Source organism: Austrofundulus limnaeus, unplaced genomic scaffold (genome assembly GCF_001266775.1).
Source record: "Austrofundulus limnaeus strain Quisiro unplaced genomic scaffold, Austrofundulus_limnaeus-1.0 Scaffold53, whole genome shotgun sequence".
NCBI lineage: Eukaryota > Metazoa > Chordata > Actinopteri > Cyprinodontiformes > Rivulidae > Austrofundulus > Austrofundulus limnaeus.
The window spans coordinates 1,153,219-1,166,642 of record NW_013952455.1 but is presented as its reverse complement, the minus strand read 5'-3'; the positions used below and the strand labels follow the sequence as shown (position 1 = coordinate 1,166,642).

Here is a 13,424-nt window from a genome sequence, read left to right as displayed (position 1 = left end):
TGTGTGTGTGTGTGTGTGTGTGTGTGTGTGTGTGTGTGTGTGTGTGTTTTTTCTGGCTGTAGCATAAACAAAAGATGGGTACGTTCTAACATCTGACTTAAAAGTTACCACCTCCAGGGGTGTAACCAGGAAGACACATACTGTACATTATAAGGTCAATTCATCATTATGTGAGTAGAAGGTAGAAGTTTTGAGTTTTGCAGAATCTCTGCTTAGATTAATCCTGGAACAGATTGGGCTGTTTTTGTTTTGGTTTCCTGATACCAGCTCAAAGCTTTTGACTCAGAGGACTGGTCTGTGTGGAGCTGATTATAGTCAGATATTTTTAAAGTTATCCTCGTGGGTTTCTGCTATTATTCAGACTTTTACTTTTGAACAACACTGATTTCTACAGTAGCTTCATCTAGACATAAAAAAGCCATTAAAGGTCAACAATAAACAGAAGAAAACTATAAAAGGATGTAAAAAGTTTTTAAATTCATATGAATCTTATGAGAAACAAATACTTGCTTATTTTCTATTTCCTTTATTCCAGAGATAAAATGGGGCGCAGAAAATCAAAGCGAAAGCCACCGCCTAAGAAAAAAATGACGGGCAACCTGGACACCCAGTTCACCTGTCCGTTCTGTAACCACGAGAAATCTTGTGATGTCAAAATGTGAGTAATTACTGTGATTTTCATTGCTTCCTGAAAAGCACTGATCGATGAGCTGCATGGTGAAAAGTGGCTGTTTTCCAGGGAACGAACTCGAAACACAGGAATCATATCGTGCAGTGTCTGTTTGGAGGAGTTCCAGACTCCTATAACATGTATCCTTTTTGACCAAGAAAAAGCTGGTTGAGCTGCACCTTTGTAGCTTAATTCAAGTAGTGTTTGGTTTAAAATTATACATATTAGGAGCTCTGTTCTGCTGGTTGACCTGATGGATAGCCCCTCATCAGAGCTAAACAAYMAAAGAAAATCTGAAGCTCCTATGTTTAATAGTTTTTGAGCAATAATCCTTTTTGTAAGTCCATACACCCCTTTTTCAGATGAATTGGGGGTTCGGGAGGGGTGGGGGCAGTGATTGGTGGGCCTGATGGATAGAGCTTCATCAGAGCTAAACAACCAAAAAAAAATCTGAAGCTYCTWTGTTGAACAGTTTCWGAGTTATAAGCATTTTTGCATGTCCAGACACCCCCTCTTTGAAAGGAGCCCCCTCCTCAAATATGGGGTCTATCATAAAACCGTTGGCTGACGCAGTGTAGGTCAGACTCATCTACAGTCCTGCCAAATTTCATGTTGATCGGTGCAGCCGTTTTTGTGCTACGGTTGACCAAAAATCTCCGGAGGGGGGAAAAAAATTTAAAATCAGTACGAAAACAATATAACTCCTGCTTATGCTTTGCGTGCGGGGGTCATAATAAGAGGGTACGTTTCTTTAATTTGGATGATTGTGTGAGTAGCTTTTTAAGAGGAAAAAATTTGGCAGTTTGTTACTCGGGTCCATACAGGTGTGTACTAACACAATGCTGAGGAAGAAAAACATCATTGATCTAAAAAAATAAACTATAGTTGCTGCTTGTTATTTTAGGAAGGACCATACATTACAGCTATAGTCACACTGAAATGAATTTGTTAAAAAACAAAAGAGTCCATCCTGTCCATACAGACCTCAGTTAGCAGGTTCAATTCACAATTCAAAAGCCCTTTCCACAGAGCCCGTCCAATGACATTGGATTAAAAAAAAGTTACATGGTCATTTCATAATTACTGCAGTCATTTACATGCAGAGACTGTTGATTGTTTACATAAACAAGTCTGAATTAATTAAATTAAATTTTAGTATAGGAATGAATGACATACTTCAGTCATTTTCCATAGTCATGAAGTAATTCTTAGTGTTTTATGTTGCAGCTATAAAACAAGCTGACGACTGCAGTTGTATTTGTCCAAAAAAAGTTTCTTTTTCTTGCTCAACCCTCAAAACAGGCTCCTCCCTCACATCGAGTCTTGGCTGAGGAAGGAGTCAGAGTTATGTTGCATTCAGGAACACCGTAAAAAAATCTGTTTCCCTACAAACACGTAGGGCGTTCATTGTTATAACATAAATAGCCTACTATGAAAGATGAACTGTTTATGTTAACATACAGTAAATAATAATAATAAGTGTGGGGTAGGCTGCCTTTGAACAGTTTAAAACAAAAACATCGTATTCAAAATATGACTCCAGCAATGTCTGTGTCATAATGTACACACTGCTTTAAATTATCTCATGGCCATGCAATGTTAATGCAAACCAATGCATTATTTACCTTATGGCCACGTGGTATGATCGCTAAAAGATCATTTTTTTTAATCCAGTGACACTGGACGGTAGGGGTGTAAGAAAATATCGATACACTGAAATATCGCGATATTTCATTTCCCGTTACTGTATCGATATTCTAAAGCCCTGTATCGATTTTTTATTAAGGTTTAAAATGTCAACTTTCCTGCCAGCCGTTCATTTTTGTGTTGTAGTTCAGCCTCTGACCACTAGTTTGCAGCAGTGAGCCAGCCATTTGGCTCCTCTACCTATTGAGCGCCAGAGAGTAAGAGAGTATTAGCATTGTGAGTAAACATTAGCTTCATGCTCCAATAGCTGAATCTTAGTGGAAAAGACCGACACCCTCTGCCTTCTAAGCTGAGGTAAGGTTACAAACAGTTACTTATTTGTCAGAATGTCTGTATTTTAAGACAAATTAAGTGTTTTGTGCGCTCTTTATTCCAACTGTAGTCAGCTTTCACGTTACGCATATAGTGCATGCGTCTGTCACCTCGAGCGAGCTCGGCACTCCCCTCGTGACATAAAACTCTGTCTGTTGCTCTCAATGTCCGGCTGATGATCACATCAAAGTCCGTATACTTTATCCTGCTGTGTTCGCTTCAAAAACGGTTTAACTTGTTTAGCTTCTCAATTTCTTAACTGGTTTTCTTCGGGACCTGTCCTGCTGTTCGACCCACAGTTATACAAATCATGTTCTGGATGCAGGTCAGCTGATCCCAGAAACTCTGTGTGCAGCAGCTTCATATCATCTGTTTACTGAACTTTATGACAACATAAAGGCTATTGTTAAGTGTTGGATGACCATATTGTAAATTAATATTAAAAACTAAAAGCTGAAAAAACTGTATTTTCAAACTATTTATTGGCAAATTTAGTCTAATAATTGAAAACATGGATGAAATATGAAACAAATAAAATAAAACACATACAAAGCAGAACACAGCTAAATGTATCAAAAGTAACACATACAAAGCAGAACACAGCTAAATGTATCAAAAGTATGTCTGTAATATTAGAATTTTCTGAGACAATGAATTTTGGTTTTTCGTTTTTCTTCCCCCCCAGTAAGAGGTTTTTATTTAATAGAATTTTTGGACCAAAAATATCGCAATACTGTATATCGCCTTGTTTACAGTATTGAAATATGTCGGGATATATCGTATCGTGACCCCTCTCTCATGATATGTATCGTATCGCAAAATTCTTGCCAATACACAGCCCTACTGGACGGGCACTGTACCTTTGTGCAAAAACATACGTGGCTTCATTTTGCAAAGTTGCATCTGAAAAACAACAACAACAAAACACCAAACTAATTGAACAATGTCCTTTAAACAGATGAGATGTTTGGTCATAATGAAGATGTGAAGCAAATCAAACATCATACCAGTACAAATGCTTCAAATCTAKTGTTAAGCACGGCGGTGGAGGGAGGATAGTTTGGGCTTGTTTTGCACTTTGCTGTCATTGAGACCAGCATGACTCCGCTGTAAACCAGACTCTTCTAGAGTTTAATATGAGGATATGTGTCCAACAGCCAAAGCTTGGTCTGTGCCCAGTCAAATTCATTAAAACATTATTATAATTCTATAAGCTTTAGGAATATATATTTTACTCACATGCTGTGTCAGTACTTTAGTTTTAATAAAAAAAGGCAATGTTGTGTAATGTGTTACATGTACATTAGAAGTTTAATTTCGCTAAAATAAAGTCTTGTTAAATGTTTATTTGACTGATATTTAAAACCTTATTCATCTACAGCTGTAAAGCAAACGCCGGTGAAAATACTTGTTTTTCTTAAGAAAACCACAAAAAAGCTGTACGGTCCTTAACATCTTTTCTCTCAGATCTTTCTGAACCCGTTGACGTTTACAGCGACTGGATCGACGCCTGCGAAGCAGCTAACCAGTAGTAAACTCCTTCTAACAAACCTTCTCTGTAACACGACTCTGTTCTCAGCAAAGTAGTTTTCATGAACACAAACAAACTGTTTTCTTCTGAAGTGTTGCACCGTTCTAATTTTACTGATGAAGAAACATTCCTCTGGCCGGGTCAGAGTGCTGCCGTATTGACAGAAGTCTGTCTGCATTCCAGTTCTCAGTGTTTATGTTTTCGTATGTCAAACATTATTTTGTTTGTGTTGTGGTGGACCAAATTGTCCTTTTTTAAAATTTAGAATGTATCGTTTATTTCCACTTGTGTACTAAACCTGATCATTGTCTTCTAATAGCTACTTCTGGATTTTTAGCTAAGAAGAAAATATTTTTACTTATTTAAGTCTTATATTATCAATTCACTGTTGTGTAGTTTTTAGCATGTTATTGATGCAATTGTAATGTTTCTTTGGTTAAATCAGCTCGTGTACCACTAAAATCACAGCAATGTCTGTTATTTACCCTACTTTCACATATTTCTCTTTTGTGTAACTATGTACTGAAAGTCACCTAAAGAAAAATCACAATCACCAATTTGAAGTGTTTTTATTGCACAAATGTCATGTTTAGTGAAAGGCATACAAAAGGGAGAAAAACGGGTTAGCAAAAATGTTGAAACAGAAATGAACTTGTTTTTATTTATTTAATATCACCATTCCATCCAAAAGTAAACATGAGAAATTATTGCAAAGATAACATTTATTACCTACCGTCTTTATTTCAATTCAGTAAACAAATCATTTTGGTGGATTGGTAAAACAATGACAAGGTTTACATTGATAAAATGGCATTCAAAGCACAAAAATAACTTTTTGTCTAACTACATCTAGCCTTAGCTGTGTGCGTAATGAGTCCTGCAATATTATGTGGTACCTTCAATAACAGTATTAGTTCAGTTTAATGCAAAGAATTCTTGGCTTAAATTAACTGCTTAACAGTAAATATAGAAATAAGAGTGTGCTCAGACACTTTAACAATTACACAATGTACAAATACTCCATTAAAACCAGTTTTAGGAGTGTTCAAAGTAGGTGTAAAATCTCTGTAATGACAAATGTTAAAAGTATTGTAGTACCTCTCAATTTTTCGGACTATAGAGTTATGAAGTTATCAATTTAAGTATCTCAAATTTTTCGTTTTTGAATAAGTTATCTTGAGTGGATGTACCCAGTTACGTTCCTCCTGTGTATTTTGCACACAAAGTGTAGTGCAAATAAAGCAGCTCTATCAAAGCCAAAATCCACTCCAGCATTTGGCAGAAAGAAAAATGGCCTGAAAGTTTGCAAAAAGGCAAAACAGAAGTTAACATGCTAAGAAACTACTGCTGAATATGTTGAGCAAACTTCAAACTAAACAACTACAAATGCATGTGCTCCTCTATGAACTGTCCATCACAGAAACCTCTAGTAAATAATATACTTTCTCAGAACCAAAATGTTCCTAAACATACCACATGAATTACCCCTGTAAATTGACATTTACTCTGKTTAGTTGCACTGAAGTTATAGTTCAGTCATTTTGAATTGTGCTCCTGTAAAAATCTAATCATTTAATAACATATTGCTTCTTGTTGAAATTAATAGCTTTTTGAATAACCTCAGTCTGGAGAAAAAGAGTTTAAGACAGACAGAACTGACAAGCTAATGGTTAGTTCAAACTCAAATAAGACCAAACTGTTGATGTTGTCTTAAAACAAATTAGATCTAACATTTAAAGCAGTTCATGCTAATGCTAGTTTTTAATTTTTTTACAATGTTGTAAATTTGGCACTACACACTTTTTATGCACATGCCCAAATAGTGTAGGCAGCCTTAGCACTTTTAATGGAGCCTGGGACACTTAAAGCAGGAGTATCGTATTTCTGCAAAAGAAAAAAAATGTTATGTGAAACTGATGGTGGCTGGAAAGTTTTAAATAGTATTTCATGACATCCCCTTTTTAAATTTTGCCTGTCTTTTTTTTTCACATTTTTCAGGAAACAAAAAAATTTATTAAAATGTACTTTGTGACTTTTTTCGAGATTCTTGTAAAACATGAAAAAACAATGACTTGGGCAATAATTTAAAGAATGTTTCGATGGAACGGTATGATTTTTTTAAAAAAGGAAACTTGATTTAAGACAAAAAAAATACATATTTTGAAAATGGGTTTGTTCAGACCATGTTGAAGAGTTAGCATTGGCCAGTCCAAGAAGACCCACAAATTTTACTGTCCTAAAACGGCTTGAATCTTCAAAAGTTTACAAAATTTCGTAAGAACTGTATTATATAAACGTTTTCCCTGTTGTCCATTTCACATTGCATGATCATTCTGACAGAAATATTGTGAAACTCCTTTAGTAAGTGCTCCTCGGATTCCCCAAAATTGGTACAGCCAACTCCCATGTTAGAAAATATAAAATTTCTTGTAAATAAGAGCATAATCCAAAACTGACAGGTTTAAAGCTTCATAAAATAGCAGTAGTATGAATTGCTATTAAATGTTAGAGACTGGAACTGTTATAAGGTCCTCTAACTTTGGACTAGCAGTTAGGCCTGTCAAATGTAAACTCTTATTTCTTCAAAGTGAGCCCATTCAAAAAGCTTTCTACAACAGCTAGGATATAGTATTTCCACAGAAGTTTACTTCAAACTGGCTGAATTATCCCTCTAATTGTCTTGTCAGAGCAGATGGTCACCAAACAAAGCAACATCTCCAAAAACCTATAAGTCCTCATGTGTTCTGCACACTGAGCACCAGGAGCTTCTGTTCCATCCTAAAAGGTGAAACTCTCAAGCTTACGGAGCTCTAATGTGAACTTGGGCTTTTTTCCAAAAGTTCAATAGCACCAACACAATTATAGGTTTCTTCTTTCAAATATTTCTTCAGTGTTTAAACTGATTTGGAAGAGTAAGGAGGATGAAAAATCAAAACTTTAAAAATTTGATTATAAGCACGGAAATCTATTAAAAAACAAACTATATATTATATCAAATGTTAAAACATCCCAGCTTCAGAGTGTTGCGTTAAATCTGCAGTAATGTTAACAAGGGTGACAGAAGTTGGCCACAACAAGAAATGTTTTGATGGGTCGGTGTAAACAGTTTTTTTTCTTGTGCTCATAGAAAAGCAAACAAATTCCTAAAAGTTAAAAAAAGGGTTAGAAAAAACAAACTAGGAATGAAGACAAAAATGACGTATTTCGTCATTAAATAACAGTCTGGAAAGTTTGCTCATCACAAAGACAGCGGTGGTTGGTTGTCTGATCTTAAAGCAAAGGGAAGAGGTTGTCCGTGGCTTCTTTTAATCAGAGTACTGGTTGTAACCGTCAAACTCGACCTCACTCCCATTGTTATAATAGGTCTCAATGGGGTTGGTGCAGTACTTGTTGTCATAGACCTGGCGGGGCAGGCCGTAGGTGGTCATTCCCTGCTGGGAGGCCACTTTGTTGGTGCCCATCTGAAGAGAAATAGTGGAGGTGTCACATTTCTCCAGCTGCAGGTTCTTGTCAAAGATGTGCCTCCTGGTTCCAGGTGCCACCATGCCAGACTGGAGGACAGAGCATTTTTAAAAAGATATTTCAGTTAAAATGTTTTACACAAGTTCTTTATTTTTAGTTTAAAGGTTATGCTATGAAGACAATTGTAAAAGCCACCACATGAGGGAGCATCAGTCTACACATTCAGCATTATTGTTGTGGACAAGAAAAATGGTATACACTCACAGGAGGGTAGGGAGCACACAGACAAAGAAATGGAAATTCAACAAATAGCATGTGTTCAAAGGTCGAGTGATTGTATTGTAATAAATACAAAATCAGATTAAATATATAACACAGTTGGAAATATGGGCTAACTGCTTGTTCCATGTATGTAGGGTGTGATATCCCCTGAAGTATGGATACAAGCAGTGATTTGGTGCAGAACAGTATCAGTYATACTCCAGCAGAAATTTGACCCCGTGCTCTAGTAGATGACCCTCAAGATGGYCATCAGTTTGGCACTGAACTGAAGTTAACGTCTGAGCTTATACCACCTATTTGATGGGAGAATGATGGGGGTCCTGGCTGGTCAAAGTACCTTAACATGACAGCAGTCCATAGTATACACTGTTGAGAAGGGACAGGTGTTGTCTTGTTGAAAGACCACCAGGGTGCTTTCTCGGAAGGGGTAAGACAGTCAAGAGGCGGTGAAGTTCTGTAATGATGCCATGACGTTCTAAAATGCTTTGTAAGCTGTACAACAATTACCTCTTTGTGTAGTCTTTCGTTGGTGACTGGAAACTTCACGACTTGTGTGGGTGCATCACATACCCATTGGTTCCAACATCAGATCACTTTGACATCTGTACACTCACACTGGGTGATTGCACGATACCCCCCCCCCCCCCCGTTTCATGCTAACTCAGAATGTGACCCCTATCACACTCCATGAACTGTTGCTAATGCATCACTTCAGCCTTTGTGTCTGCTGACCTTCACTTGCTGTTTTGACAGAGTGTCAGATACTCAGGCAGTTGCTTGATAGCTAGTGTATCGCACAAATTATGTTCTGATTAGACCGATGATCAGACACTGACATGTAATACTTAAAAGTTTGTGCTACATCTAATTTTGAGATTTTATTTCTATCGAATGATAAAAACGATGTGGAGTAAAACAATAAGTTTCACTTCACCTGGCTGGCTCCCTTGTTGGTGCCCATCTGTAGGCTGATGGTGGACTGGTCTGCCGGATTGTCCATGCCTATCTTGGCGTCGTACAGATGACGCCGTGTCCCGTAGGAGGTCATGCCTTTTTGGCTGGCAAGTTTGTTGGTGCCCATCTGGAGAAAGACAAACAAAAACAAACAAAAAAAAAACAGCATGGATTATCATTGTTGTTGTATTTTTGAAAGTTAATCTCAACAAAGGAAATAAAAGGTTTGTTTTTGATATCATGTATCCTTTTACATGTTGCTAATATCTTGCAGGTTATAATCTGAGGTTTTTCCTAAAAATCAAAAATCACATTCTGTCTAAATTTCTTATTGAAATGTAAGCTAATAGTACTGAACTGTGGTTTACTATACTGTGAAATAGTAAACTAAATGTACAACATTTCTGACCTGCAGGCCTATGATGTTCCGTCCCTCCATAAGTTTCTCAGGAGCAAAGTGTCTCTGCTGCTTCTCAGCATACTTCACTCCCAAATCATACTTGGAGTTGAAACCTTTGGATTTGGCCTGAGACGATAAGAGGAACACACTGTGATGATAGTAAATTTTACATAGTGCTGCWAACAGTTGGGTGAGTGACAACTGGGCACATAATAGGCTAGTTTTTCTGTAGATGTAAGTGCATAACATTGTATGCTCACCATTCCTGCCAGAGCGATGAGTGTACACTGGACCTGGGTGTGGTTGACGTTCTCAAACAGATCATTGGCTTCGAAGATGTCGTGRGGCTTTAGGCCGTATTCCGTGATGGCACGAACAAAGTTCCCGATGTTTTCCAGCTAAAGAAGACAGCAAGGAAGATGCAGACAGGATTTAAATTAGAAGAGGTGAGTCAGATATAAGGCATGTTCCAAAGACATCACAAGCTCGGATTTAAAGGGATCCATGATTAGTTGTAACATTAGACTCTATTTGATAAACGTATATTTTAGCTGTAAAACAAAGACTGTAAAAATACTGTAGGCTGTTTAGTTTTTATAATTTTTAAACTAAAAGTTTAAAAATATATAACAGGGACTGGGCCATTTTATTTACATTCAAAGCATTCTGGGTAAATGATGACAGGGATAGGTCATCAGTGCAAGGCTGCTAGCGAGCTATATCCACCCTGAAGGTTAATCTTGGACAATATCTGATGATTGACTCTTTTAAATGAAACCAGAGAGCGTTGACAGAGAGGAGAAGGTAAAAATGACTCAGCCTGCAACTGAAAATATGGATGAAGGACAACAGAGCTGCTTCATGGAAGAAGAACCTCAGCTTAGCCCCGATGCTATCACCATATATATGTATTAGCTCAACGCTACACATTCTCCTCTCGTCACTGAGGTCCTCCATCCACATGACAGAGAGGGGAACGCAAAAATGACCTCAGCTGAAACTGAAAATATGGATGGAGGACCTCAGTTTAGCTTGTTAGTTTGTCGCGCTAGCGCCGAGCTAATACATATAAGGCAATATAGTGTTGGTGTTAGCGCAAAGACTAACAGGCTAATCTGAGGTTCTTCTTCCATGAAGCAGCTCTGTTGTCCTCCATCCATATTTTCAGTTACAGGCTGAGTCATTTCTACCTTCTCCTCTCTGTCAACGCTCTCTGGTTTCATTTAAAAGAGTCGATCATCAGATATTGTCCAAGATTAACCTTCAGGGTGGATATAGCTGGCTAGCAGCCTCACACTGAGGACCTATTCACGTTATCATTTACCCAGAATGCTTTGCGTGTAAATAAAATGGCTCCATCYGTGTTAAAATATATTTTTAAAAATTTACAAAACTAAACAGACTACAGTATTTTTACAGTCTTTATTTTACAGTTAAAATATATGTTTATCAAATAAAGTCTAATGTTACAACTAATAGGGGATCCCTGTAAGGATGGTTTATTCTTCCACAAGATGTGAGACAGCAGATATGTGGTTACATCATTTGGGACATCTTTTTCTTACTGACTGTTCATACTTGTGTGGAAGAAGCAGGGGTTAAATCATCTTAATCCCTCCCACAGCACTCCCAGTGTAGGACATGTAGCACATAACATAGTGACGGCAGGATAGATGGTTGTTTTTTCACTCAGTGTTTCAGAGACTTGTGTTGTTGGTTGATGATGCTGAGGAAACTTTTTATTTACTTAATTTTTTAACTGCAGAGATTGAAAGAACACGTACATTGGTTTCACGTTCCATCTTGCTAAATTAACAACTGGCTTCTGGGAGCTGAAAAGGTCGACATATGTCATAAAAGTAAGCTGGCCTTGCATCTCATTAATGCGGTGAAGTGATGATAAATGGTCTGTGCGACCATCGCTTAAGACCATGTCTATGTGGAAGTGAGAATCTCATCGCAGAAGTGCGTTTTCTGCAATTTGCAGAAGCTCTCATTGTTAGCTTTTTATTTAAAGAAATAAAATGCTTATGATAGGGTGATGGGATGTAAAAAAGTTGTCAGTACAACCCAAAAAATGATTTGAAGTGGCTAGGTTACCTGGTGCCAGTTCTGACTAGAATGGTTGATCTTCCTCACGGAGCCTGGCTGCAGAATGTTAATCAGTCTACAAGGATAAAAAAAACATTCAATTAACTTTAGTTTTGTTTAAGGACGACTGAGTATTAAGCAGTTTCACTCACTCGCACAACACAACTCCATCCTTCAGACTCTCCATAAAGTTGTCTCCAATTTTTTTGCCCGTCACRTCTTGAATCCACAGCCTCAGCTCCTCTTCCTTTTGTGGGTCATATTTCCCAGCCAACTGTGGGGCACACACATTTAAGGGACAGTCCAGTCAACTTTGAAATGAAGTTSTGTCAAATAGTTATCAAAAGTTAGCACTTTTATCAGCCCTGACATAAGTCAAAGAACAGAGAGTATGGAGAAAAGTGGCAAAAGTCTTTGTTCAGGCTAGGCAAATTGCTAGCCAAATGAAGGCCTGTCATTTGTTTTTGAGCTTATGAAACAATTCTTTCTCAAAAACAAAATAGTTCTCTGAAAGAACATTAGCTAATATCGTATCTCTAAACTTTTACAAGACGCCATTGTTTAGTTTGCTTCTGTTTTCTCAAGCAAACAATCATAGCTGGTAAACTCTGCTCCCTTTATGGCTCCACTGAATCACTCGCTAAAGTGATCCGGTTCAGTTTGGTCACTTGAGTTGGTCACGCTGTGCAGCATTTTTGTTCAAATCCTTAACAAGGTAAAGTTAAAAAGGTGTGAAGGGTTAATATTRTGGCATAATTAAATGCCGACTGGAATAATCCACTCATTGCAACACATTTGCAAAATTGTTTTTTAGTTTTCCAGCCTTGTTTCTGTTAGGTAACGGTGAGCGCTTTGCTTCCAAAGAGGGCTTATTTTAAACCTTATTCAGTAAATTTGTAATGTATGTGAAACRGAGTGTGTTCCTTAAGTTGCACAAGTCTCTGTGGCTTTGTTGGCTTTTATTTTTAGGTTTCAGTTTCTAAAATAACTTTTCTCATAACAGCATAACTGAACATCTTCCAGTGTAATAAAAAGCACTTTGAGGATGATGTGTATAAAGAGAAAATGAAAAAGGCCTGTGGGCATTCCTGCATGCAGAACCTCTTCTCTCCTTATAATTCCTCACTGGCTCAAACACACTGCCCTGATACTTTGAATTCTCCACAAACAAAAAACACGCTCTCGCTCCCCTTTTTTYGTAAACGGTCTGCAGACAAAGTCTGCTTAGTGTGGAATTAGAAGCCAACACAAACACGTATTTGAAAACAGCAGGGATCGCAGGGCTTCCAGTCCATCACACCAAACTTGGGAGAAACAGCTCTCCTAAACACCCAGGCAGCACCCCTCCCTCTGTCTGCTCCCCATCTCATATTTCTCCCTGTCTCACCCCCACAACCCCCCTTCTTCTCCCTGTGGATTTTCCAGACTCTGCCCTTTTACAGTGAGTTTACTATCAGGCAGCTCCAATCTGATACAGATCCACAGGCTTTGCTTCCAGGAGCTGCATTCACTCAGGCCTTTAATTAGATGTGGTTTAATTCCATGGTGGAAACAATGTAAGACTTTTTGCACTCAAATATCCAAAAGGACTGAACACAAATAGGAAAAGACCAGATATGACTACCCATTTATTTGCAAATAAAGCATAATTTAAAACAAGCACAGTTCATTTCTGAACAAAATAATGAGCTAACAGCTAGTTTGTTAGATTAAGAAAAAATCTTAAAAATTTCTTAGCAGGTCATGTGAAAGCTATTTTACAAACGTTTTCATTTTCATTACACTGGTATTCTAGGATAAATATGGCATTCCTGCAGGAAGTGCCTCCAAGCTGCACCAAAAGTGCCAGCTTTAGCTCTCTCTATTTGTATTTGCAAATAACCAAAACATTCTGCAAAAATGACTGTGTAACTCTAAATTAATAATGAACAAAGATAATTTAAAGTTATATATTGAACAAATATATATGTTCAAAGCATTCTCACAGAACCCACCTCAGAAATATAAAATTATAT

General features: G+C 37.6%; 2 protein-coding genes across 2 annotated transcripts in view; one reads left to right on the top strand and one right to left on the bottom strand.

Moving 5' to 3' along the window:
* Window positions 1-511: 511 nt before the first annotated feature.
* On the top strand, window positions 512-4,777 carry elof1 (elongation factor 1). The gene is made up of 3 exons (XM_014008845.1): window positions 512-658; window positions 740-810; window positions 4,157-4,777. Exons 1-3 carry the CDS (start codon window positions 543-545, stop codon window positions 4,219-4,221), a joined length of 252 nt encoding a protein of 83 aa, XP_013864299.1. The 5' UTR covers window positions 512-542; the 3' UTR covers window positions 4,222-4,777.
* cnn1b (calponin 1, basic, smooth muscle, b) overlaps window positions 4,774-13,424 on the bottom strand; it is a 15,226-nt gene continuing 6,575 nt past the window's right edge. Inside the window, exons 2-7 of the mRNA XM_014008842.1 lie at window positions 11,562-11,683; window positions 11,419-11,485; window positions 9,579-9,716; window positions 9,328-9,444; window positions 8,899-9,045; window positions 4,774-7,771 (exon numbers count right to left, since the gene is read on the bottom strand). Of these exons, the coding sequence (XP_013864296.1) occupies window positions 7,526-7,771; window positions 8,899-9,045; window positions 9,328-9,444; window positions 9,579-9,716; window positions 11,419-11,485; window positions 11,562-11,683 (837 nt within the window). The 3' untranslated portion in view covers window positions 4,774-7,525. The remainder of the gene's footprint in view (window positions 7,772-8,898; window positions 9,046-9,327; window positions 9,445-9,578; window positions 9,717-11,418; window positions 11,486-11,561; window positions 11,684-13,424) is intronic.

What these genes read in the sequence shown, in the direction of transcription:
- elof1 (XM_014008845.1), top strand. Translation starts at nt 543, where the DNA reads ATGGGGCGCAGAAAATCAAAGCGAAAGCCACCGCCTAAGAAAAAAATG. An exon ending in AAATCTTGTGATGTCAAAAT is followed by an intron (nt 659 to 739) that starts GTGAGTAATTAC and finishes GCTGTTTTCCAG; the next exon opens with GGAACGAACTCGAAACACAG. An exon ending in GTTCCAGACTCCTATAACAT is followed by an intron (nt 811 to 4,156) that starts GTATCCTTTTTG and finishes CTTTTCTCTCAG; the next exon opens with ATCTTTCTGAACCCGTTGAC.